Source organism: Acanthopagrus latus, chromosome 2, assembly GCF_904848185.1.
Source record: "Acanthopagrus latus isolate v.2019 chromosome 2, fAcaLat1.1, whole genome shotgun sequence".
Taxonomy (NCBI): domain Eukaryota; kingdom Metazoa; phylum Chordata; class Actinopteri; order Spariformes; family Sparidae; genus Acanthopagrus; species Acanthopagrus latus.
In genome coordinates, this window is record NC_051040.1 from 30,790,666 (window position 1) to 30,816,817 (window position 26,152).

General features: G+C 42.8%; 1 protein-coding gene across 2 annotated transcripts in view; it reads right to left on the reverse strand.

The window, feature by feature from the left end:
• The window catches only part of ngef (neuronal guanine nucleotide exchange factor), a 99,730-nt gene extending 76,363 nt beyond the window's left edge, over positions 1-23,367 (reverse strand). Inside the window, exons 1-2 of one of the 2 annotated variants that reach the window (XM_037119927.1) lie at positions 22,903-23,367; positions 12,849-12,954 (exon numbers count right to left, since the gene is read on the reverse strand). In XM_037119927.1, coding sequence (XP_036975822.1) covers positions 12,849-12,954; positions 22,903-23,110 — 314 coding nt within the window. In that variant the 5' untranslated portion in view covers positions 23,111-23,367. Of the gene's footprint in view, positions 1-1,750; positions 1,793-12,848; positions 12,955-22,902 lie in introns of those variants that run through there. The other variant, XM_037119936.1, reaches the window with a different exon arrangement.
• Between the last annotated feature and the right edge of the window lie 2,785 nt (positions 23,368-26,152).

A 26,152-nucleotide genomic window follows, 5' to 3' on the forward strand; every position in this document is an offset into this window, starting at 1 on the left:
CAGCTAAGGGTAGCTGACCTCTTAATTCATCTCTTTCAAACCTCAGTATTATGATGATGTGAATAAACTCATGTTGACAATAATTTGTTGACACAAAAGAAATGGCAATTGCACATCATTCACAGGCACAGAGGATACACAGTTGAGCTTTCTGTAAGTGCTTTGTTCATTAATTTTTACATTAATCTACATATTGTGTTACTAAGGCCTGAAAAATTGTGTGCGCACATACTGACTTTGATACTCTGCCCCTCTATAATCATGTGCATGTCCCTGCCGGGGCCAGATGGCTTCCCTATGGATTTTTATAAAACTTTTGCGTCTGATCTTATTGCACCATTGATGGATATGTTTAGACTACAATCGAGATTGACCAGTTACCTAGAACATTAGAACGGGCCTTGGTCATAGTCTTACTAAAGCCAGGCAAGGACCCAAAACTGTGCGGATCCCATAGGCCAATTTCCCTCTTATCATCAGAGTGCAAGATATTTACCAAGGTCATAGCAACTACATTGGAGAATGTAATACCTAGCCTTATAAATAAGGATCAGATTGGTTTCATAAAAAAAAAAAAAAAAAAAAATGCTTCTCCTATGACAACATACGCAGACTCCTAAATATAATTGATTGTTCTCAAGACATCAACACCCCTGTAATTGCACATTCATAAGATGCTGAAACGGCACTTGATCGCCGAGAGTGGCCCTTCCTTTTGCTGTTTTAGAAAAAATGAACTTTGGCCCAAATTTAATAGGAATGATTCAGATTCTCTACATTGACCCATAAGCAATGATCCAAACAAATGCTAATATATCATCTGTTTCCCCTTGTCATGTGGCACATGTCTGGGTTGTGCCCTGTCTAGTCTGCTCTTCACTTTGGCAGTCGAGCCCCTCAAAATTGCTATAAGGGCACACCCTACTGTAGAGTGCATCATGGTGGGGCATGAAAAGCACGTCATTTCTTTATATGGCAACGATATCTTACTGTACCTAACTAACACAGCATCGTCACAGAATGAATACGGCTGTGTCTCAGGCTACAAAATAAACTTCAATAAAAGTATGATATTGCCTCTCAATAATGCACCCACCAAGAGACAATATTTTATTTCAGGCGGAGCTTCAATTTCGAAAGCATAAAAAATTGGAATGGTAAAGCACCGAGAGTCAAGCTTAAAACTCCTTGTTGTCCCACTGAGTAGGGAAGGCTTAACCTACCCGATTTCCATTATACTATATGGCTGCCCAATCCAAAGCCGTTTGGACTAAAACTCTAGAATATTCTAGAACATTCACCAGCATGGAAACAAATTACACAATCTCAGACAACTGAAGTGCTGTCAAGTATTCCATTTAACCCCTCTTACCACAGGCTAGAAAATGCAAAAAAATCCATTGATAAAACATACAAACAAAATATGGCATGATATCAGACCAAATTTTAAAAGCTTCTGGAACATATATTGATCTAATCTATTCCATTTTCATCCTGCTTAACCCACATTGTTGAGAGATGGAATTATGAATAACTAGTATAACAGAGGAATGTGTACATTTGGACACCTGTTTGAGAAAGATAACCTGAGGTCTGGGGCGGCTGTAGCTCAGCGGGTAGATCAGGTTGTCTAATGATCGGAAAGTTGCTGGTTCAAATCCCAGCTCCAGGCTGAGCTGAGCTGCATGTCGAAGTGTCCTTGAGCAATATACTGAAAACCAAATTGGTCCTGATGTGTGGTTGCACACACCTTGCATGGCAACCTCTGCCATCAGTGAGGGCCCTGCGATGAGCTGGCGACTTGTCCAGGGAGTACCCTACCTCCACCCAGAGACAGCTGGGATTGGCTTCAGCAACAGCCCCTGCGACCCCATAAAAGGGATAAAGCGGTTACAGACAATGAATGGATGAATGGAACCTGAGGTCCTTTTGAACAACTGAGATCCTCATTTGGGCTTCTTTCAAATCACTTTTTTACGTTCCTGTGAGTCAGAGACTAGAGTGCAGCAGCGTGGTAAACTTGCCCCTTTGCAGGAGCTCCAAATAGACGTTATGATACAAGAAAAAAAGTATCCTAAAGGTTTTCTGTCTTTTGCCTATGGAGACTAGTGTCCCTTATGGAAAATAAAGTTCTCAGTGCAGGGTTTAAATGGGGACGCAGACATTGGTGAGGATTTTGAGGACTCTGAGTCTGAGACTCTGATGTCAATTTGTGCTAGCTCTCAGTCATTATCTGACAACAGTCAACACACACTATTGCAGTTTAATCTTATATACAGCACTTATTTAATACCTGAACACCCCCATAAAATAAACAGGACATACTAAGTACAATTCCCTAATTGCAAAGTTGAAACAGGATCTCTTATGCACATGTTTTGAACATGTAAGTGTCTGAAGTACTACTGGACATCTGTTCACACACTTGGATTTGCGATACCTCTACTGCACTTGGACCTGCAACACCTCTCCCTCACACACTTGGGCCTGTGATACCTCTCCTTCACACACTTGTGGTGTATCAGCCTATCACTGAAGGAGCTGCCCAATGTTGTGATAGTGACCTGCAGGGGGTGGGACTCCTTCACTAGTAGTGATGACAGCTTATTCATCATCCTGCTCTTTCCCTCCATCTGCACTGGGTCAAGAGGGAATTGCTGGATGGCGCTGGCCTGACAAGTATGTCAAGTCTCTTCATACTTGCTGCTCCAGCAGACTACTCCATAGAAAATGGCTGATGCCACCACAGAGTCATAGAAAGGTAGTGGAGGATCCAGGATGTGAGGAGTTGGTCCGCTCCCATGAGCTCCAGTTTGTCCCCCAAAAGTGCAGGCTGTCTGGTGTTGAAAACACTGGCGAAATCAAAGGACATGATCTTCACAGGGCCTTCAGACTTTTCCAAGTGAGACAGTGAGCTCTCCAGGAGGAAGATGATGGCGTCTTCCACTACGATGCCAGGTTGGTAGGCAAATTGGAGTAGGCCCATAAAAGGACCCATCAGAGGGTGGAGATGGATAAGGATGAGCTGCTCCAGGGTCTTCATTTGATGTGAATTCAAAGCAACTGGTCTGTAGCTGTTGAAGTCTTTAGGGTGAGGGGCCTTGGTACTGATACCATGCAGGAAGTTTTCCAAAGCAATGGCACTTATCCTAGCTTCAGGCTCATGTTAAAGGGATACTCCACAATACTACACCTGCCTAGAGCTGGAGCTCGTTTCTCATTTGGATAGTGGAGAGGGACAGATTGAAGCAGGTGAGTGTTTGGTTGGGGGAGGTGGCTGGATGTCAGGGGTGGCAGTGGGGTGGATGTGGAAGCTGAATGCAGTGGAAAGGGAGGTAGATTTGAGAATGGGGCAGTAAACGGGGGGTAGATTAAAACTACCTGTTAAGATTTGTAGTTTTAAAGTTTGGTGCAACAGAATTTAAACTTAAAGCATGATTTTATCAGCTTTAAAAGTTAAATTTGTTGGTACAATCCTGCCTAAATATTAAAACTCACAACATTTTTGGAGTACCCCGGTACCTTGGTAGATATAGCTGAGATACCCATAAACGTTATTGTCTGCCGTGGCAGTCAAGAGATTTAAGCTTTGAAAGCATGCCCATGCACTGGGCATTAGGTCAAATCTTGACTTTTGGTTAGACAGTGGGCGGCAATTTCTGCCTTTCCAACAAGGGATGTTTCAGAATTTATACTGCATTTTCAGAAGGAAATGCAATTTCATGGATAGAGAAGATATAGAATACTGATTCACACCATTGTTAGGGTCCAAACAACCTGCAAGGTCCCTATTGTTTTTCCACTGACAACTCTTTTATCCCAAAAGATTGCATTTTTCACTGCCTGAACCAAACTCACCAAACTTATATCCAAACCTTCCCTGAATTGTGTTGAATCTTGTGATATAGGCCAGGCCCATATCCGCCTACCGTTTTTTTTTTTTTTTCCCCCCCGCAAATTAGCAAAATGTTGCAAACCTACTTTTTAAAACTCCTCCTAGGCAATTTCACTAATTTGCATGAAACTTTGCACACAGCATCTGTGGACACTCCTGACATAAAGTTATCAAAAGAATCTTGATGTTCCAATAAATACTTATAAAATAACAACTTCCTGCAGATTTCATTCCAAACAGGAAGTGTTGCATATCTCCACATTGGTGTGTCTGAATGACATGAAACTCAGGTTTCTACTTCCCCATGAGCCCTAAGGCTATGTGCAAAATTTGGGGCGATGACCACTAAGTGACATTCTTTAAATTTAAATATTTTATATCTCGATATCAATTGTTCAGATTAACACAAAACTTGTGACAATTACTGTCAATGCCCTCCTGAGGATATCTCACAAAGGTGTCACCAATCCGCCATTTGATGGTGCTCTGGTGGCAGTCTAATTTAATATTTGGCATTGTGCCTACTCCATAACAAATGTTAGTGAAATTCATGGGGTGATATAACCTGGCCGCCGTAACTCTCACACCAAAAATAACCAGCAGGTGATTCTGTTATCAACACAAAAGAGTTTTTGCCCAACAACTCCCACATAATATGTTGCACAATTTTAAACCTTACATCTACATGTTCCCTGAATTGAGCTGAATTGTGTGATTTAAGCCATACCCACGTTCGTAGTAAATTTCCATCCACAAAACCAACAAAAATGAAAAACGTACTTCTGGGTGATTTCTCGCCGATTTCCACCAAACCTTTGCTGTAGCATCTGTGGACCCTCCTGACAAAAACGTAGTTGAGAAAAAGAGCTGTAATAGTAAACGATAAAACTGCGATTTCCCTCCACATTGTGTTCAAACAGACAGTGCGTTTGGACTGCGAGGGCCCGTTCATAGCCGCTTGTAGCTTTAATTCCTCTTGTTTTTTATTATTCCGTCTTCCATATGTTTATTTCTGCGCTTCTCCTCCTATAAGTTCTGAGCTACAGAAACTTTTTAACTATCAAAACGTTCAGCTCGTTAAGGAATAAAGAAAGAAACTGCTCTCTTTAAGCATATCTAGCTAATATACTTTTTTAAATGTTCAGCTTTTTTTTTTGGCAAATTGCTCCTATTACTTCTTATGGGAGATTTTTCAAATTTGGTTCTGCTATTTCTTCAGCATACATTCAATTAGAGAAACCCTTAAACTATCAAAATGTTCAGCTTTTTAAGCCCATTCAGTCTATTATTCCACAGCCCTTACGCCTTTTCAGCTTTTTCAGCAATATCCTATTACTACTACTACTTTTATTACTACGACTACAAGGACGTCCTATGATTTCTGCTACTGCTAATACTAATACTTGTACCACTACTTCTACTAATGTTATTTCTTATATTACATTGTATACATACAGGCTATTTGCCCACCTGTTCCTGTGGTGCATCTAAGTGGAAGTGCTGATTCAAACTACAGAGAGGTGGGTTAACGAGCCATGCTGAGAGTTTACAACTGAACAGAACAATCTGATACTGAATGTGTCAGAAGAAAAAACAGGACGGGTTTAATTTGTTACCACACTGCAAAAAAATGCTTGACTGGGCTGAACAAACACTGTGAATGTGGCACCTGGTCCAGAGAGATGTTGGTGTATCAGACAGTGAAGGCAGCATGGAGTTCAATTTCTTATTGCACTGATGCTGTTAGCATCACTAGTGCTAACTGATGATAATGTCAACGGAGGTTGCGGGGCTGAGGCAGGAGCTACAATCCACTGAGCATCTCATTGAGGATCTTCTCCAGTGGTAAAGAGAGCTGTGTCCCCGGCTAACGTGTCTCAAGCCTGCAGGTAGCCAATGGGCCTTAGCGTTGGATACAGTGACTACTCCTGATGACGTCCCCTGCCTGACCACCAGGATCCCAGTCCTGGGCGTCTGTAGTTAAGTGTTGCAAAAGACTTTCTCTTCTCCTCTATGACTGGTTTGGTATAGGCAGTGATGTTATTCCACTCTCTAACTTCTTCTCTCCTCTGGCTGAGCTTCCCTGGGCCTGTCCTCTCTCCTCTCTCAAACATCGGACTAGGCAATCAATCACTCAGCTCAGCTCGTCAACGATTGGCCTTAAACTCAGACCAAAGCTCTCAGTTTACAAAGAAAGCCCTGAAACTGAGTGACCCACGATTTTAATGGTTGGAGATTCTGTTGTTAGATTTGTAAAGCTTCCTGATGCAATTACATGCAGTCTCTCAGGAGGCAATTTTTTTATTCTAGTGAACCAATTCCAGCTATTCTTGACATTCATTCCACCGTGCACACTGTGATAGTGCATTCCGGCACCAATGATGTCATGTCCAGGAAATCCAGCAAGCTGCACTATGAACTTGAGTCTCTGATCTCCACTGTTGAACACTCCCAATTTGATCAAGAGCTCAGAACGCTTTAGCTCTCTTTTTAATCTGCACCTGTGAATGCAAATTTTTTGTACTGCTACTGGTCTTGGTTTTATTATTCATTTTGACTCCTTTTGGGCCAGGTGGAACTGTTTTGCATCCTAACAGGAAAGGAGCAGGAAAACTGATTTGTATTTTAATCAGTTTTATTTCTTTTGGTCTGAATTGATGGTTTCCCCAGCAGGACCCTGCCCAGCATCCGGGCTCTGTGTTCTCTAGCCCTGTCCTTGACAATGCGACTCCTACTGGTGCTGGTTTTATCTAGTCACTTATTCCACTTAGGATTCCTGTTAGGATCATTGAAAGGCAGTGTGCACTACCAAAATTGACTCAAAGTCCACACGGAAACAACCTCATCACGTTTAAACCACTCCTTTAATCCCTTTTAATCCCACTCCTTTAATCCCTGCTTTTAAATCAGCTAATTTCTGCTTACTCAATATAATAAGCAGAATAAGCTTGCAAATAAATCTTTAATCTGCCAGGATTTTATCATGACAAACAATACTGACTTAACATCATCACAGAGTCCTGGATTAATCCTGATGAATGTGCCCATCTCCGCCCCCCCCCCCCCAGATTGTTTAGTTTTCCACCAGCCAATAATAATAATAATAATAATAATAATAATAATAATAATAATAATAATAATAATAATAAGGGTACCCAAGGACACTTAACAAAGTGGAACAAACAAAACGAGGACTAAATGGATAAAAAGAAAATATATATAAGAAAAAGAAACAGAAAAGTTAATTGATGTGTCTGGATCTAGAGGTGATAAACCTTATTAAAAAGATGGGTTTTTAAGTCTCTTTTGAAAGTTTCAAGAGAAGTCAGTTTGCGGATTTCAGCTGGGAGTGTGTCCCAGAGAGTGGGGGTTGTCAAACAGAAGGCTCTGTCGCCGAAGGTTTGTAGTTTGGTGTGAGGGATGGAGAGCTAGTGTGTGCCTGATGAGCGCAGTGTCTGAGACTGGGTATAGGGGTGGAGGAGGTCAGACAGATATTGGGGGGGCGAGGGAATGGAGAGATTTATAGGTCAGAAGGAGAATTTTGTAATTGATGCATGATTTAACTGGGAGCCAGTGAAGGCGGATGAGAGTGGGGGTGATGTGTTGCTAGGGGTTGGTGCGGGTGAGGACCCTGGCAGCAGAGTTCTGCACATACTGGAGCCTGTCCAGGGTTTTGGAAGGGAGCCTAGATAGTAGTCCAGGTGGAAGGTGATGAAGGCATGGATGAGGGTCTCAGCCACGGGTTTGGAGAGGGAGGTCTGAAGATGTGGAATCAAGGATGACACCCAGGTTGTGGACTTCTGTGGATGAGGAGATAGTGCAGCCGTACACGTCCAGGAGAAGATCTCCAATCTTCTGGAGCAGTGCCTTGGAGGCAACAACCATGAGCTCTGTTTCTGAGTAGATTGATGTCATCCAGAGTTTTATATCGTGCAGGCAGTTGACGAATGACTGTGGGGGTAGCTGGGTGGACGGTTTGGTGCAGAGAAATAATTGAGTATCATCAGCATAAGAATGGAAGCTGCAGAGCGGTCCAGGAGGATCAGAATACTGATGTGGCCAGAATCTGCAGCGAGGAGGAGGTCATCGGTGATTTTGAAGCCAGACTGAAGGGGTTCATAGAGCTCATGGCTGGACATGAGCTGCTGGAGTTGGGCGGCAACTGCTCTTTTCAGGATTTTGCTTAGGAAAGGAAGGTTGGAGATTGGCCAGTAGTTATGTAATTCCTCTATGTCCAGACCTGGCTTCTTGAGGATGGGGGTCACTGAAGCTGTTTTGAAGGTGGACGGTACCATGCCAGATTCTAGGGATGAATTGATAATGTCAACCATGAGGGGGCATAGGGCAGGCAGGGAAGACTTCACCAGAGTTGTTGGCATGGGGTCCAGAGAGCAGGTGGAGGCTTTGGCCTGGGAGACCAACTTAGCAACAGAAATAGAGTCCACAGGAGAGAAGGAGAGAGAGCACTGGGGCAGGCGAACAGTGTGAGGATCAGTTGTCCATGTCTGAGGTGCATATGGTGGGGTGGTGGCAGATGCCAGGAGTTGCTGGTGAATGGCAGCCAACTTTATCTAGGAGGGAGTCTAGGAACTTGAAGCAGAGGTCAGGGGCACCAGAAAGTGGTGTAGTAGTTCGTTTTAGCCCTAGAGAGAGCTTCTTTATAAGACCTAATGTGGTCTTTGTAGGCTTCATGATGGACAGTGAGACCAGATCTTTCACAGAGCCTCTCCAGGTGGCGACCAGTGGTCTTTAGGGTGCGGAGTTCAGCAGTGAACCAGGGGGCAGAATGGGTAAATGAGACAGTCCGGGTTTTAAGAGTGGCAAGGGAGTCAAGACCCCAGGAGACAGAAGCATTATAGTGGGCCACCAGCCCATCCAGTGAGGTGTCAAGGGGATCAGACACCAGGTGGGTTTCCAGCATGTTGGACAGGGCCAGAGTGTTCACTGCTTGATGTTCCTGTATGTATGTGAGTTATGCACTGCTTGGGCACAGGGACAGGAACAGTGAAGAGGACAGCATAGTGGTCAGAAACAACAAGGTCCAGGCATTGTAGATGGGAGGGAGCTGTGCCAGTGGAGCACACCAGATCCAGTGTGTGGCCTTTGAGTCAGACTTAAAAATGTGAAACCTCATTCTCTGCCAGGCTGAACGAGGAACTAAGGATTTTAAAGAGACGATGAAGGATTACAGAGGAAATACAAAACTGATTAACTCAGTGTCTCACTTGCTTCTCTAAAAGAGCTAATGTTCACTTATCAGTGTACAATCAGAGAAGCAATTAACAACTATTATCTGAGTTGATTGTCAAATAGGGTCATAATCCCAGAATTCTTTTAAAACTTAATTCTGTGGATGGTCCCCCTCCCAGCCAGCCAGCTGAATCCTCCCCAAACAAATATGAAGAATTTCTTAATCACTTTTTGAACAAAATAGTGGAGATTTGGCATCATTTTGACACTGCTTTTAGAGAAATGGTAGTTGACCCCTGTCAACAGTCTCCAGTGAAATCTCTTTGTTTACACTGGAATGTACAATTGAACTTTCAAATCATCCACCTGCCTTTCACACTGCATTTCCACTTGGTGTTTAAAAGCTGTATTTAAGACAGTTGGTCCTAGCCATTATCAACTGCTCTTTGTCTACTGGTACTTTCCCTTCCTATATAAACATGACACTGTTTACCATCTTTTAAAGAAACCCTCCCAAGATCCCTAAGTCAGTTAAGTCATTTTAGACCAATCTTAAAGCTGCCTTTTTTATCCAAGATTTTAGAAAAAAAATAGTCTCCACTCAACTGATTTCTTTTAAGAAAAAAAATCATATTTTTGAGAAATTTTAATCTGGTTTCTACGCCCTTCACAGCACTGAGACTGCACTGGTCAAGGTCGCCAATGACCTACTGCTTGCAGCCAACACAGGCCTGTATTCAATATTAATTTTCCTTGACCTCAGCTCAGCTTTTGACACAGTGGACCATAATGTCTTAATCAGTCGTGTGAAGAATTATGTTGGTATCTGTGATTTGGCTCCAAATCAGACATTCTTATAATGACCCCCTCTGGCCCAGCACTAGTAGCATTAACAATCTCTCCTCTAGTCTGTGCACCTTATCTAACAACGTTTGAAAAGAGGTCCGCAATCTTGGTGTAATCTTTGAGTTTTCTTTTCACGCTCAGGTGACTATAGTGGTGCAGCCCTTCTTTGCCCAACTGATACAGCTAACCAAGATCAGGTCATTCTTGTCCTCGGCAGATTTAGAAAAGGTCATCCGTGCTTTTATCTCCTCTAGGCTGTACTAGTGCAACGCACTTTATTTTGGTATCAGCAGGCAAAACATCCAAAGACTGCAGCTGATACAAAACTCTGCTGCTAGTTTTTTAACACATACAAAGAGGTGACCATATTAGACAAATCCTTCCTGCCCTGGTTACCTGTGAGTTTTCTTAATTGATAGTAATTGTTGTGATTATTTGAATTATTTTATTTATTATGTTTTTTTCTCTAATATTTTTGTGTTCATGCCACGCATGATTATTGGTGGTGTCTGTGTGTCCGCAGTAAATGAGTGACGACAGGAAATGCAGGCAAATTGAGTTTAGAGTATGCAAGTTTAAAATCTCATATCGAGCAGGCTATACAAATAACCTGCACAGGCACATGACAACTTACATTCATCAGTGCAGTTGGAAGAAAAAGGACAAGCTTTATCAGTTTGCTTATTGACCTGGCATTGGTGTGGATGACGCTGGTCACTTTCACACCTGGAGAGCACTGGAGGCACTGTGAGAGTCATGTTTTTTGACTTCTCCAGTGTTTTCAACACAAGCCACCCATTACTGCTAAGGGGGAAGCTGAAAGGTGCGGGAGTCGACTGCCACCTGGCTGCATGGACCACCGACTACCTCACAAACAGACCGCAGTATGTGAGGCTCTGCACCTGTGTGTCTGATGTGGTAGTCTGCAGCACGGGAGCTCCACAGGGTAGAGTGCTCTCTCCTTTCCTCTTCACACGCTACACATCAGACTTCACTTACAACACGGACAGTTGCCACCTCTCCGACAACACAGCTATCATTGCACATATGCCAGAGGTGAACGATCTGGAGTACAGGAGGTTCATCACCAACTTTGTCGCCTGGTGGGAACTGAACCACCTGCGCATCACCGCCAGCAAGACAAAGAAGGTGGTGATCGATTTCAGGAGGAAGGCTCCTCTGATTGCACCAGTGAACATATAGGGTTTGGACATTGAGATTGTGGAGTACAAATACTTGGGTGTTCACGTAAACAACAAACTTGATTGGACACACAACACAGATGTCCTGTACAAGAAGGGCCAAAGTGAGGTCCTTTGGTGTGTGCAGGTCCCATTAAAAAAACTTTTTATGACTCTGTGGTAGCATCAGTGATCTTTTACGCTGTGGTCTGCTGGGCTGTGGAAGCTCAGAGAGGGACAGGAAGAGACTCAACAAGCTGGTCAAAAGGGCTGGCTCAGTCTTGGACTGTCCTCCGGACTCCATTGAGGAGGTGGGTGAGAGGAGGATGTTAGCCAAGCTGACATCAATCATGGACAACCCCTCTCACCCCCTACATGAGACTGTGGGGGCTTTAAGCAGCTCCTTCAGCAATAGACTGTTTCACCCACGGTGTAAAAAGGAACACTACTGCAGGTCGTTCATTCCAACTGCTGTAAGACTGTTTAACACCAATAACTCTTAATGTAGCACCATAAGCACCTACTTATCTTTACACCTCTTCTTCCGCCATCTTGTGTAATTCATCCTGTGCAGTAATACTATTTTATATTTTGTATATATACATATTCATATTAATGAACTGAGTCTGTTTTTTCGTAAACACTGTATTTAAACAGTTTATTTATGCACCCAACCTCAACAAAGCAATACTTTGACACTTTATTTAAATGTATATAATGCACATCTTTGCCTCCTGTATATACAATGCACACAACATATTGTCCTTACTATATTTTTATTTTATTTTATTATATTCTATCTTCCTCTCTTATTCAGATCTTTCATAGTATTCCTTTAGTATTCCAATTCCTGTACGTCTATATGTCTGTTCACCTGCTATTGTGACAAATAAATTTCCCCGATGTGGGATAAATAAATGTCTAAATTCTAAAGCAAGTGAACCTGCTACTAATTAAAGTGCGAGTTTGTCTACTGCAACGGTTGCTGCTGCTGCAGTGTCTACAGGGCACACTGTCTCTATGAGACAGTGTGCCCTGTAGAGCTATGTACTTAAGAATGTATTTGTTCTAGCAATCTGTTCCTTGTTGAGTATAATAAGACATAAACTACAGTATATCGCCAAAAGTATTCGTTCACCTGCCTTGAATCACATATGAATTTAAGTGACATCCCATTCTTAATCCGTAGGGTTTAATATGACGTTGGTCCACCCTTTGCAGCTATTACAGCTTCAGCTCTTCTGGGAAGGCTTTCCACAATGTTTAGGAGTGTGTCTATGGGAATTTTTGACCATTCTTCCAGAAACGCATTTCTTTCACAAATGAAAACACGTGTATAAAATGTGTTAAATTTTACACACCTGTGGCCATGGAAGTGATTGGAACACCTGATTTCAATTATTTGGATGGGTCAATGAATACTTTTGGCAGTATAGTGTATGTATAATAATCAATTGATATGATGTATGTTTTTTACATTTTCAATTTACACATAATTTAACATGATTTTTGGTAATAATTTAAACAACAAAAATCTGAGTGAGCCAAGCCATAAGACCCAGCTCACTTAAAAGAGCTGGAATTCCCATCACTACCCCTAATAACAGGATAAACCATTTAGAGTAACAAATTAAGAGAAGGAGTGTGGTGTGTGGCAATGTTTAAACAGGCACATACAGTGATTGTTTTCTGGGTGTGTTTGTGTAGGGTTGGGCAGTGAAAGCATGCAGACTCACTGTTTGGCTCCTGACAACAAAGGTGATCTGTGGGGTAAGGGAGAACTAGAGAAGGAGATTCCTGCAGTGCCGGATGGACTTTGGTCCAAACTACGCCTGGTAGTATCTGGACAGAGAGAAAGAGGAAGAGAGAAATACAATCACTTGAACTGTTATATTCAGGGGTGTAGTGCTGTTTGTTTAGTACCAAAGTGCAACTAAGGCATTCATACATGCGATAAGTGTGTGTGAATGCACACGGTTACATTTTGAAGGTCAAGTAACCACTGTTCCTACAGCGACAAGTTTAAATACATTAGCTTATTGACCACATGATTAAATGCTGACTCGACTCTCATGTTGAGAATATAATGCAGTAATCAGGAGCAGGAGACATCTCACAGAAGTCATATGGACTATTTTCTTTTTATTTCCTCACTTGAAGAAAGAAAGTGGCGGAGAGGCACTTGTTGCGCTTTGGCACAACAATATCTATGGTTATACTGCATGTGTTAAGAAAACCTGTTATTCAGATAGACACAAGACAAACAACAACTCTGGCCTATTGAAAAGAACTATAGTGGTGCTGTAAATTAATATTCCTACTACCAATAGTCGAAATATCAGTTGTGGGAGACTGTCACGTTTGCAAGTCACAAGCAAGTCTCAAGTCTTCAGCTTCAAGTTTCAAGCAAGTCTCAAGTTACTGTGGAAAGGGTCAAGCAAGCCAAGTCAAGACATGTTCAGGTAAAGCAAGTCCATCCATCCATCCATCCATTGTCAACCACTTATCCAAAGTCGGGTCGCGGGGGCAGCAACTTCAGCTGCGATCCCAAGACTTCTCTTTCCCCGGCCATGCTGACCAACTCAGACTCGGGAATCCCCATGTGCTCCCAGGCCAGAGAAGAGATATAATCCCTCCACCTGGTCCTGGGTCTACCCCTAGGACTCCTCCCAGTTGGACGTGCCACAGCATCTTCATTAGATGCCCGAACCACCTCAACTGGCTCCTTTCCACGCAGAGGAGCAGCGGCTCTACTCCAAGTCCCTCCCGGATGGCTGAGCTTCTCACCCTGTCTCTGAGGGAGACCCCAGCCACCCTGTGGAGAAAACCCATTTTGGCCACTTGTACGCACAATCTCATTCTTTCGGTCATGACCCATTGCACATGACCATAGGTGAGGGTAGGAACGAAGACTGACCAGTAGATCGAGAGCTTTGCCTTCCAGCTCAGCTGCCTTTTTGTCACAACCATGCGGTGAAGCACATGCGACACCACACCCACCGCTCAAACTCTCTGATCGATCTCACGCCCTATCATCCCCTCACTCGTGAACAAAACACAGAGGAACTTTAACTCCTTCACTTGGGGCAAGGACTCATTCCCCATCTGTAGTAGGCAATCCACCGGTTTCCCACCGAGAACCATGGCCTCAGATTTAGAGGTGCTGATCTTCATCCCTGCCGCTTCACACTCAGTCACTCGCCTCAAAATGCTGTCCATGTATATCACAAACAGTATTGGGAACAAGGCACAGCCCTGGCAGAGTCCAACACCCAATTGGAACAAGTCCGACTTACTGCTGAGTACATGCACGCAGCTCTAGCTTTGAGAATATAGGGATTGGATGGCCCTGAGAAGGGACCCCCTCACCCTATACTCCTGCAGCACCTCCCGCAGAACATCCCAGGGGACCCAGTCATACGCCTTTAAGTCTCCCAGTAAGACCACAGAGTCCCCCACTGGAGCCCCTTTCAGGGCCCCAGCCAGGACCTCCAAGAAGGCTGCATACTCCGAACTGCTGTTCGGTGCATATGCAACAGTCGGGGTTTCCACCCAGCCCTTAGGTGTAGGGAGGACACCCTCTCATCCACCGGGGTAAATTCCAACATGGCCGCGCTCAGCCAGTGACTTGTATCCCCAGCCCCTATCAAGGAGGTTGGATCCAGAGCCAAAGTTGTGCATGGAGGCAACCCCACCAGATCCAACCAGTAACGCTCAACCTCCAGCACCAGCTCCGGCTCCTTCCCCCCAAGAGAGGTGACATTCCACATTAGCTTCTGCCACCTAGGTCTGGGTCGCCGAGTCCCGTCACCACCACTGCCACCCATGTGGCAGTGCACCCGACCCCAGTGGTTTCCCCTGTAGATGGTTTGCCCATGGGATGGGGAGGGAGAAGTGCCACGTTGCTCATTTGGGCTGTGCCTGGCCGGGCCCTGTAGCAGACCCGGCCACCAGGCGCTCACTCATGGGCTTCCTCCAGGCAGAGTCTCTCGCCTCACACCTCTATCTTTCATGGGGTATTTGTGCACCATTTTTGGTCTGGCCCCTCACCTGAGACCAATATGCCTTGGGAGACCCTACCAGGAGCACATGGCTCCTGACAACCTAGCTCCCAGGTTCAGTGGGACATGCAAATAGGGCTGGGCACCGAAATTCGGTTCCTTCATGGCACCGACCGAAATGTTTAGGTTCTTCTGGGTATCGAAATATGTCTTGTTTTTCGGTTCCACGTTTCGATACCCAGAGGATAATCACGTGTAGCTCCAATATGTGCCTGCGTGTTTATGGCCTGATAATGCCACCTGAGATTGGCTGAAACGCCCGCGTGCATGAAAAACACATTCTGATTACGCCCCCTCCTTAACAGGCAACGCGAGCTTCACCTAAAGTTAGCTGCGGAGTCGTCAAAACGCTACAAAAATGCCAAAGTCGAAAGCATGGTTATACTTTTGCAAGACCGACTCAAATAATGCCGGTGCAATATATGTGACAAGACTATCGCCTGCAAATCAGGCAACACTTCAAATATGCTAAAGCATTTGACAGTGCATGGAATAAATTTGAGAGCGGAGAGCTGCACCGTCTTCTCTCACACACCCCCTTCTGCATCTTCCACCACCACACCCGCGACATCGACTGCACCCACCACCTCTCTACAGGACGTTTTACGACCAGACTCGGATTCATCTGAAAGTACTGAGCACAGCGCTGTGTCTGATATTTCATCGGGTAAGTTTGTTCCACGAATTCCGTTGAACTGCTTTTTTTGTCGAGGTAGGAGCTAGCTAGCTTGTAGCAAGTTTGTGCATATTAACGGTGGGCCACTGTAGGACATTAGCGAGTAACTTTTGTTTATGGATATGTAACTAGCGGCTAGCCAAGTCAAAAGTGATTAAATTGCTTGCATTTAAAATGTGCACCGTCATTGGGTATGAAAGCTGTTCACCCCTGCCTAGCTAGCCTCAAAACTAAAAGTGCAAAACCTTTGCAGCTTCCGGCCAGGTCCCTGATGTGAGGAGGAAAAGGCAGGCAGCTTGTGTAAATCCATTCACACTAGCAGAAAAAGCTAAAATGACAAAAGAAAAACAAGCTGAGTGCCACAGGGCAGTGACACAGTTTGTGGTGAAAGGTTTGCTACCATTTTCCACAATGGAGGCTCCATGGTGGAGGTAAGTTGTCTATACAGGATATTGTTGATGAATAAATCATTTTATTTATATGTGTCTGTAATCATATGATCTATATCTAAACCAAGCCTAGATGTATTTTAAAGTTGTGTGTTTTCAAGCAATGAGAAGATTTTAACTATTTTATTGTTTTGTGTTTTAATTGATGTCAATTAGGGAGATGATAAGAGTCCTTAACCCCAGGTATCAGCCCCCCAGCAGAGACATGCTGGCAAACACATTCATACCTGCCTGGTATGCGGTGTGTGTGTGTGTGCGCGCGCGCGTGCGTGTGTGATGGTGTGCACTTTTGTTCTTGTTAAATTTTCAGTTGGAATGATCTTGGAAAATAAACTCCAGTATGTGGAATAGAATTTGTAATGTTTTTTCTTTCTAGAATAAAAATAAAATAGGAACAGAAAAAGGTACCGTTCAGGAATCGGTATCGAAATTAAGGTATCGGTATCGGTATTGGTATCGAAAAAATTTGATTGATACCCAGCCCTACATGCAAACCTCTCCACCATGATAAGGTGATGGTTCCCAGAGAGGGACATCTGTCATCATGGGTTTTGAGTCATATTTGTGCAGTAAACACACCGATCTCTTCAGCCTTTCTCCCAGTCACTCATCTTCCAGAAGTGCTCTTTCCTGCAAGAGTGTTTCTGGCTCAACTGCAGAGACAATGCAATCACAATCCACAATCTGCTGTGTAAGCCCAACCACTCTCTTGGTTTGTCTTTTCAAACCAATCGCAGGAAGGACACAAGCACTCGCATAATGTGTCAGTTATGCTGGCTTTTTTGGAGATTTTTTTTTTTTGGAGCTGGAGATTTTGTGGCCCTTGGAGTCTGCTAGACAACAATGTAGCACCATCAAATTTAATTAACAGCAGCAATTGCAACTGGTGTCTGATGGTAGCAGACAAAATTTGTGCCAATATGATCATGTGTTTTAGAAATATAGCAGCATTGTAATAATGTTAGAGCAATTCTTTTGTATGTTGCACACATACCAATGGACAACTTCTGTACCTTTGGGTAAAAGTGTATGAAACTTTACATATTTGTGGAGTGTGTCAGAAATCTGATTTAGCATGGAAGAGTAACAGACTGGCCATTAGGTGCATATTTAACACTGTCAGTCACACATTTTTTTTTACGGTGATCGTAATAAAACCGCTCTGAAGAGCCGCTGGTATTGACTGTGGGGCAGACTGCAGTCTCACAGTCAGACCCATGAAACACATGGTACTTTTGGTTATTACTGTGTGTTAGAACATGGATTAAACTTACACCAGAATATCCCTTTAACTTCTCACTATTCAAAAAAATGAAAATATGAAATATGTCATGTCATCAATACCACATGCTTAATTGCACTGTGCTGAGTTGAATCTTTCATCAGTATTAGTCAAAAAAGTCTCAAGTCCTCAAATTTGCAAATCGAGTCCAACTCGAGTCAGGTCATGTGACTCAAGTCCCCCACCTCGGAGAAGCACAAGTAGTTGACACAAGGCCCAAAATTGAGCCTGTCCAGTGACAGGGTCAGTAAACACAAATAGATCTTGCAAACTTCAGTTGCAGAAGCCCATTAGGTTGCAATTGGTTACTTCATTGATGATCTAATCACGCTCGAACCTTGAATCTGGAGTGCCTTAAGAGAGACAGTGGTAACAACGGAAGTTCAAAACGCTGGATGATCACGTGGTCCATGAAGCTCTTCAAAAGTTCCAGGAAGTGTTTAGCGGGCAATAGAAAACATTATGAAAACCACGATAATTGGTAAATAATGGTCAATAAATGCTTTGCTTTGCAACATGTATATGCTTGTGTTAATTGCTTTGAACTCTGTTAATTTTACTAAACCTGTACAGTCGTTGAAAGCAATAAAATTGAGTCATTTCTGTTTTTGTTTCTTTAAGACTTTGTGAGGAAGACTAACAGGTGACTGTCACTTATCCCAAACTTGCTCTACTCATTGATGCATAATAAATCACACAATATGTTTTTCCCAATCCAGTTAATACCACAATGAATTCCTTACAAACAGTATCAAAAGAAGTCAAACAGATCAGCATGTCAAGCTGTTTGTGTCCTTTGTGCTATGTTGTCCTTGAACACAGTCTTCACCATGGTATGCTGCATGGGGATTCTCCAGGCTCTCGGAGAAAGGGATACACATGCGTGGCTTCCACAAAGACAGAGACAGGAGAAAAGCATGGGTTGCTAAAGATTTTTTAAAATCAAAAACAGAGAACACAGAACAGGAAAAACAATACAAAAACCAAGGTAAGTTAAGTTGCAAACTGACACCCCTCCCAAGAAGCCTATGATTTCATTCACCACATCAAGGAACTGTTTAGGACAAAGACTGATTCCTCCCTCATGGAGCTTCCCGATGCAGTAGGTGTACTGGAGAAGGAAGCTCTGGCACTCTCCAGCAGGCTTCCATCATGCTGTGGAGTAAAAGAAAAGATCACCGGGGGTCCATTTCACAAAGCAGGTTTAGTGAAAACTCTGAGTCTGTTAACCCTGAAATGAGGGAAACTCTGAGTTTTCTGTTGCACAAAGGGAAGTAACTCAAACCAGAGAAAGAGGGGTAACTCTAGCCTGTTTCACAGAGAGAGATAACTTAACCTCTTGGTCAGTTACCATGGTAAAATACTCTATGAACCTAACCTGGTCAGGACCAGGTTTTTTCTCAACAAACCTCGAGTTTCTCTCTGTCGCCGCCCTCTTTCAGCCACAGAATTTGATTTCCTCATTCATTCAGTCAGCACCCTGAGGCTATACACAAAGCGGAGAGAGGGAGGCAGAGGGCTAGTGAGCGTCAAGGCCACGGTCCAGGATGAAACATCGAAAATTCGAGAACACATCGAAAAAAATGGCCCTGAAGGATGAACTGCTAAGTGAATGTCTCAGGCAGCAGAACCCTGATGAGAGTGCAGAGGAGGAGGAGCAGACAACCTGGAGGGACAAGCCCCTACATGGCATGTACCACCGTCAGATAGAAGAAGTGGCTGATATCAAGAAATCCTACCAGTGGCTGGAAAATGCTGGACTAACAGACAGCACAGAGGCACTAATCATGGCAGCACAAGAACAGGCCATAAGCACAAGAGCCATAGAGGCCAGGATCTACCAGAGTAGATCAGACTCAAGATGCAGACTGTGTAAAGAAGCCCCTGAGACAGTCCAGCACATAGTAGCAGGGTGTAAGATGCTAGCTGGATCAGCGTACATGGAGAGGCACAACCAAGTGGCTGGGATAGTATACAGGAACATCTGCAACCAGTATGGAATAGAAGTACCCAAATCCCAATGGGCCATACCACAGAAGAAGGTGGCTGAGAACAACAGGGCCAAGGTTCTGTGGAACTTCAGCTTCCAGACTGACAAACAGCTCCTGGCTAACCAACCAGACATAGTGGTGGTGAACAAAGAGCAGAAGAGGGTGGTGGTGATAGATGTGGCGATCCCAGCTGATGCCAACATCAGGAAGAAGGAACACGAGAAACTTTAGAAGTACCAAGCGTTGAAAAAGCAGCTGGAATGGATGTGGACCCCATGGTAGTGGGGGCACTTGAGGCAGTAACCCCCAAACTGGGAGAGTGGCTCCAACAGATCCCAGGAACAAGATCTCATCTGAAGCGTCAGTCCAGAAGAGCGCAGTCCTAGGAACAGCCAAGATACTGTGCAGAACCCTCAAACTCCCAGGTCTCTGGTAGAGGACCCGAGCTTGAGGATGACACAGATGTCACCTCACCAGGGTGAGAGGGGAATTTTATATATAGATATATATAGATGCCAAACTGCAGCCTATATTGTACTACTGCTACTCCTTTCGCTCCTCCTTCCTCTCCCATTCATTCACTGCCCACACATACACACACTCCCTCACTCTCGCTCGCCCACTCACACCTTACGCACCTTATGCACTCACACAGAAACAGTCTGCTCTCAGTAGAACTCACTTGAGCGACGTTTAGACAGCTGAAATTCAGGACCAGGAATGGGTTTGGCACAATGAATTTCGAATACAGTGTTGTTGGACCTCTGACAGCTGTGTGAAATTGATGAAAAACAGTATAATATGGGACCTTTAATGTAGTTAATCTGTTGGGTTTAAAACTTGAATGTACCATGTGTGTCTGATATCACAAACAATAAAGCAACCCTGACCAATGTAAGCTGACTTTAATTTAGCGTTACTGTGGTGTCTTAGGACTAGTGAGCAGTTACATAAATTAAAATCAATTAAAACTAATTAATTAAAAATTGCAATATACAGTACAGTGTCCTTTTAAAGCATGCACCCAATTTCAAAGTAGTTTTCAACACATTGTATTTGTTAGAGTTATAAAACAAAGAGAATAAGTGATGAGTACTATGTATATACTAATATTGAAGGAATATTTTTGTGTATATTTCACAGGGTATTACAAAGTGAACTACTTGTGCCTAACTGATGATATGGTCTTAACCTATATTCTGTGGGCAGAACTAATGGTCATATATACTATAATTTACTTTAAATTAGCTTTAATTTGTATTGTTATGATTCTTTTGAATCAAACAAAATAATACATCAAACACATAACTAAACTGTAGGAATGTAGGCAAATTTGTTCAAATTATATTGTCACAATAACTATTCTAATAAATGTGGTAAAGACAGATGCAACTAACTCAGTAGAGTTAAAAATAATCCACTCAGAGCAATAATCCACTGCCACAATTGTGGCATAATCCACAATAGGCCGCATATGCATAGTGTTGTTTAGCACACTTCACATTAGAGATCTATAAACTGAAGACACTCTAAAACAATCCTATATTAATGTTACGAGGGTCCAGTGGGAGCTGCTGAACCGTCATAGACCTTCTCCACTGTTATTTACCACGTAACATTAATTTAGGATTGTTTAACATTATTTTCATGACAGCAGACATGACAGGCATCTGACAGACATGTGACATACACATTTTATTTTAGCCCTTTCCTAAAGGAAACACTTATGATAACTAAAAATTCAGCATTAAAGCTCCCCCTCCATCCACATCATGAAAAAAACCTTACCTTTATCATGTGAGCATTTTTCTTTATCTAGTTTCTTCTTTTTTATTTTTTCTGAACCAGATGAATGGTTCATTTTGATGCCATGTCATGAATGACCAGTACTGGCGGCTCAGCGCAACTCGCCTCTCCTCGCTTAGTAGTACTGGTCGTCATAGCATAGTAGAGACCAGATCTGACCAGTCAGCAGGTGTTGGATTGTCTTGGCTTGCTTAGAACCTCAGCGAAGGTGCTATGAAAAAAAGTGCCAAGTTCTTTTCACACGTTTTACGTCCGGTCACTCCTCAGCTATTAAGACTGGACTTACTGGACATTCTCTTTATCCACAGAACACACATTACTGGTTTTAGTTTATTTTATATTTCAGGTCATCAATAAGCAGGTGACTGGATTTTGTGACATTTTTCAACAGACCATAATTTTTTATGACCTAATTTTGTAAGATGGATGCTGATTGTGCAGTTACATAATAAAGAATGACTTGATCCCTCCTTCTGAAGTCAGGGCAAAGTCTAAGCTCCAACAGTTCCTATGGTGTGGCTCTATGAATTACTGTATTCCAATATAGAAGGATAAGGATAGATGCAGGACAAAAACTCAACATGTGATAACTAAACTGACAACATGCATTAATAACAGGATATCAGGTATATGATTCTCATAGGAACATAAAAACAAGCAGTTTTTTAATCATGAGGTCAGAAAGTGACCTGGTGAAAATACAGGTATTCTTCACTTGACGATTATGCTGCTCAGACCTAACTAGTTTCTCAGGTTATATTCATGAAGATTACCACTTAGGGATAGGACTACGAGACCATTGTTCCACTTTCAGTAACAACTGCAGCAACTGTCAATGGGGCAACAATATTGAGCAACAAACTGAGTTTCAGACAGAATGAGTTTCACAAACTGTTGATTTTAAATATAAGAAAGCCAGTGAGAGACAGTTGTAGCTAGAAAACTGAAAGGCTTTGGGCTCAGTCTTGAAAAAAGGGACCTGATAGACACCCTCCCTTGCATTTAATTTATGTGTTTAGTGTGGGCACTTAACATTAGTAAATAGAAACAAGATGATTGGGATTGTTAAGACAGCAGGCTGCCAACAGAAGCAACTACATGATCTTTACAGTATAGTTGTACACGGGAAAGTTCTGTCAATCATCAGCTACAGAACATGTCCCCTTTACCCCAAGTTTGAGCTGCCCCCTCAGGGCAATGCTACAGAAAACCCCCAGCAAGGAAAAACATCTAGAATGGTTGTCTTATCCCAAATGCAATCAATGTGCTTAACACTTTACCATAAGCTTAAATATCCTGTGCACCAGATGTATGAATGACTGTTGTACATGAGAGATCATTGTTCTGCCAATGTGCTGTTTTTGTTTTGTTCTTTTTGGACAAGCCAAGCAGAAGCAGAACCATATACAAGAAAAGTCATCTTAAGTGTAACTTGTGAAAACTGAGCACAGGTTTGACAAATTTCAGGTACAATAGAAATACAATATTAAATGACAAGAGCAGCAAAGGCCTGATGTTGTCTTACTTCCAGACTGCTCAGATGAGACCAGCCTCTTCTTCCTCATTGACCGGTAAAAGCGGGAGTTCCTGCGGATAGGTTCCCTGCTGAAACCAACTTTTGGGTCATCCTCATCATCGTCCTCATCATGGCTGGGTTGAACCACAGCTGCTAGTTGCTTCTCTGGGTTTTCCTGTGACTTCTGACCCCACTTGCCTCTGAACAAGGCAGTCATAGTTAATGACTCGTTTCCCGATCTTGAAAAACAAGTGAGTTAGAAAAATTGTGTTGGCTTTGAAATTGGGAGAAATATTTCTATTTATCCAGAATCCAAGAGAATATCCATGCCTAGAAATGTAATGTTCTAGTGACAAAATTAATCCAAAAATGAGTAGAGTAGAAACAGCAACTCCTGGGCTTTATCTCCTTCCTATCAGAGACACTGCAGTATTGTTAGTTACGCAGGCAGCCTTTGGAACCAGGAAAGCCGCTTTGCTTATTTCAGCCTAAGCTGTTATTATTGCATTTATGACTCTCTCTCCTGCTCTTTGTCCCTCCTCTGTTTGGCTCCCTCCCTCCATCCCAGTCTCTAACACCACCCTGTTACGTGCTGACATTCCTGAACTCACCCTGGCCTTACCACCCTCCCTGTCTGTCTGCTTTAAAACTCTCTCTGTTGTGAAACCTGAAAAGCCACCTGCTGACTACTGCCTGTACACTTCCTTCTGCCCTGGCTCAGATGATCTCACGCTTGGGCCTACTTATTTAGCTAAATGTTACATCATTCATGTGAAAGTAGAGAACAAATAACAATAATACAACATGTAATTTGCAAGTGGTACAATACTTAAGTATGTAGGAATGTAAATGTAAAATGTTCCTCATGTATGAAAGTAATAATAACAATAATAATTCCTTAGTCTTAAATAGTGTTTTGCCAGATACCCAAAGACATTTTACAGTGTTAATGATAAATGAGTATGTAGGTGAAAATATGTTCACTGCATGCAAGATGGTTAAGTGGATAAATAATGTCTTCATCCATAACCAATGGCTAGCAGTCAGAGTATTAGCGTGACTTAAACCCCACTAGAAAGCACCAACATAGTATTTTTCCTCAGATATGCCATAATGCAGAAGTTGTTGGTGTTTTTTGACATGTGGGAGATAAAATGTTAATGACCCTGGATGGATTACTGCTCTCAGAAAGGCCTCCATCATCTGAGGCAATAAGAGGCTATAAACCAAAATTCCAGTTAAGTCATATTTCTATAAACTTAATCATGTGCATAGGATCGGGTAGGGACGCCAGGGACATATCCCCACCAATATCCAGGTGTTGGTACACAAACGGTTAACATATTTTGTTCTCTACTAGTCCTGCCTCCCTAAACCAATATAGCAATATAGGATCGGCTCTGTGTTTTTTTGTGTGATAGGCTGGCTGATGAATGTGGGCTGGCTATGGTAGCTAGCTAAACTGAGTGGATTTATTTATTCATCTGTGTATGTCTTAAGATTTTTGTCAATAGTATTGTCTTGTATTCTTAAGTCTAGATGTAAATACAAACGCACATTGGTTTGAAAAGGCATCAGCACCTGCCTTAAAATGTGTCCTTCAAGGTTCCATTCTTTCATTCAGCTGACACATTTGACTTAAGAATGCTGTGTTTTGTGGATACAGGTAGAATGTCACGTCTCTGATTTTGGGATTGCTGTTTTGTTTTGTTTTCTGCTTTATTCACAGTGCTGCTCCAACAGAGGGGCTCGCGGAGTTTTCCTTGATAGAGCTGCTGGCGCACACACGCACCTGCGGCAGGTCTGAAGCCCTGCTGCGAGGTGATTCCGTCAGTCGGACGTGGAACATGGCTCCGGATTACTCACTCGCTAGAATCTCCTCCACCTCTTAATATCCTCCTCGAGACCTCATGTTGCTTTGCTTTGTCTCCAGTGTTCGCCTGCCTTCCCGTCTACCTGCGGCTCCGCTTCCAGCAACCCAGCTCTCTGCACCTCCGCGGCTAACAGCAATGCCCTGCGCTCACCTGACTCTCCACTCGCTCCGCAATCCACCAGCGCCTCCTTGAGCTTCCTTGAACTAAGTGCTCCCTGTTTGACAAATAAAAACCTAGCTTGCACTCTATAGGCAACCTGTGCGCACATCTCACCTTTGTCGTTTCATGGTTAAAAGTTACATTCCAGCTCTGGAGCGCTTTGAGGTCAGAAATCGGAAACTTTAACTTGGGAAATTCCAACCTCCAACTTTTCTGGAACGCAGCATTTGAGTGTAACGTCATTGCAGAGTTCTGTGATGAACAAATGAAGCGCCATTTAAAATAAAGGTTTGATGATTTGATCTATGTCTGTCATTGATTAATTGATATATTTAACATCTTAAAATGTAAAAGTTAAATATGGATACATGAAGGTAAGAAGGATTATGTTATGTGCTATATCAGCCATTTAATTTAAGACAATGAGATGGTGGTTAAACAATGTTTTTTTTATTTATATATTTTTAAAGAAGGTATAAAAAAGGCATGTATTTTAATTACACTTCCTGAGAAGGTATAATCTATAAGGTCTAAAGAATACTAGACACTCAACTGGACTGGACATAAACAGAAGGTAACATTAATTTACAGTGATCTTGATCAAACTATTGACAGTGTGTAAGTTGTTAATATATACTATAAACTGTATTGACGGATTTAGTCGTCACATAATGTTGATGGAAGCATTTTACACCAACAGTGACCCAAAAGTAATCGTGGACTACTTCATAAACACAGTGACATGCATTGGAGGCTGTCCACAGAAGGTGTGAGCCGACCCAGGTACGGAAAATGGGCATGTCAGAGAAATGCAGCTGTTCCTGCAGAGGAATCACGGGGACCATTATGTGGGAGAAGGAAGCCTCATTTACGGATGCAGCATGGCCAGTCAACGTATAGAGTCATGGTTGGGGGTCTTGCGTAAACAGAGTGTACAAAGGATGGACATTTTTAAAACCCTCAGAGATGATGGATATTTCACAGGTGACCAAAACCCAGAGGTGGGAGTAAGTCACATACGTGCAAGTCATAAGCAAGTCTCAAGTCTTAACCTTCAAGTCTCAAGCAAGTCCCAAGTTACTGTGATCAAAATCAAGCAAGTCAAGTCAAGTCATTTTCTATTACTCAAGCAAGTCAAGTCGAGTCATGGCTAAGGTCAAGTCAAGAAGTTTGTATGAATATATTCTTCATATCTGTAGACGCAGTAAACAGAAGAGGGTGGTTAG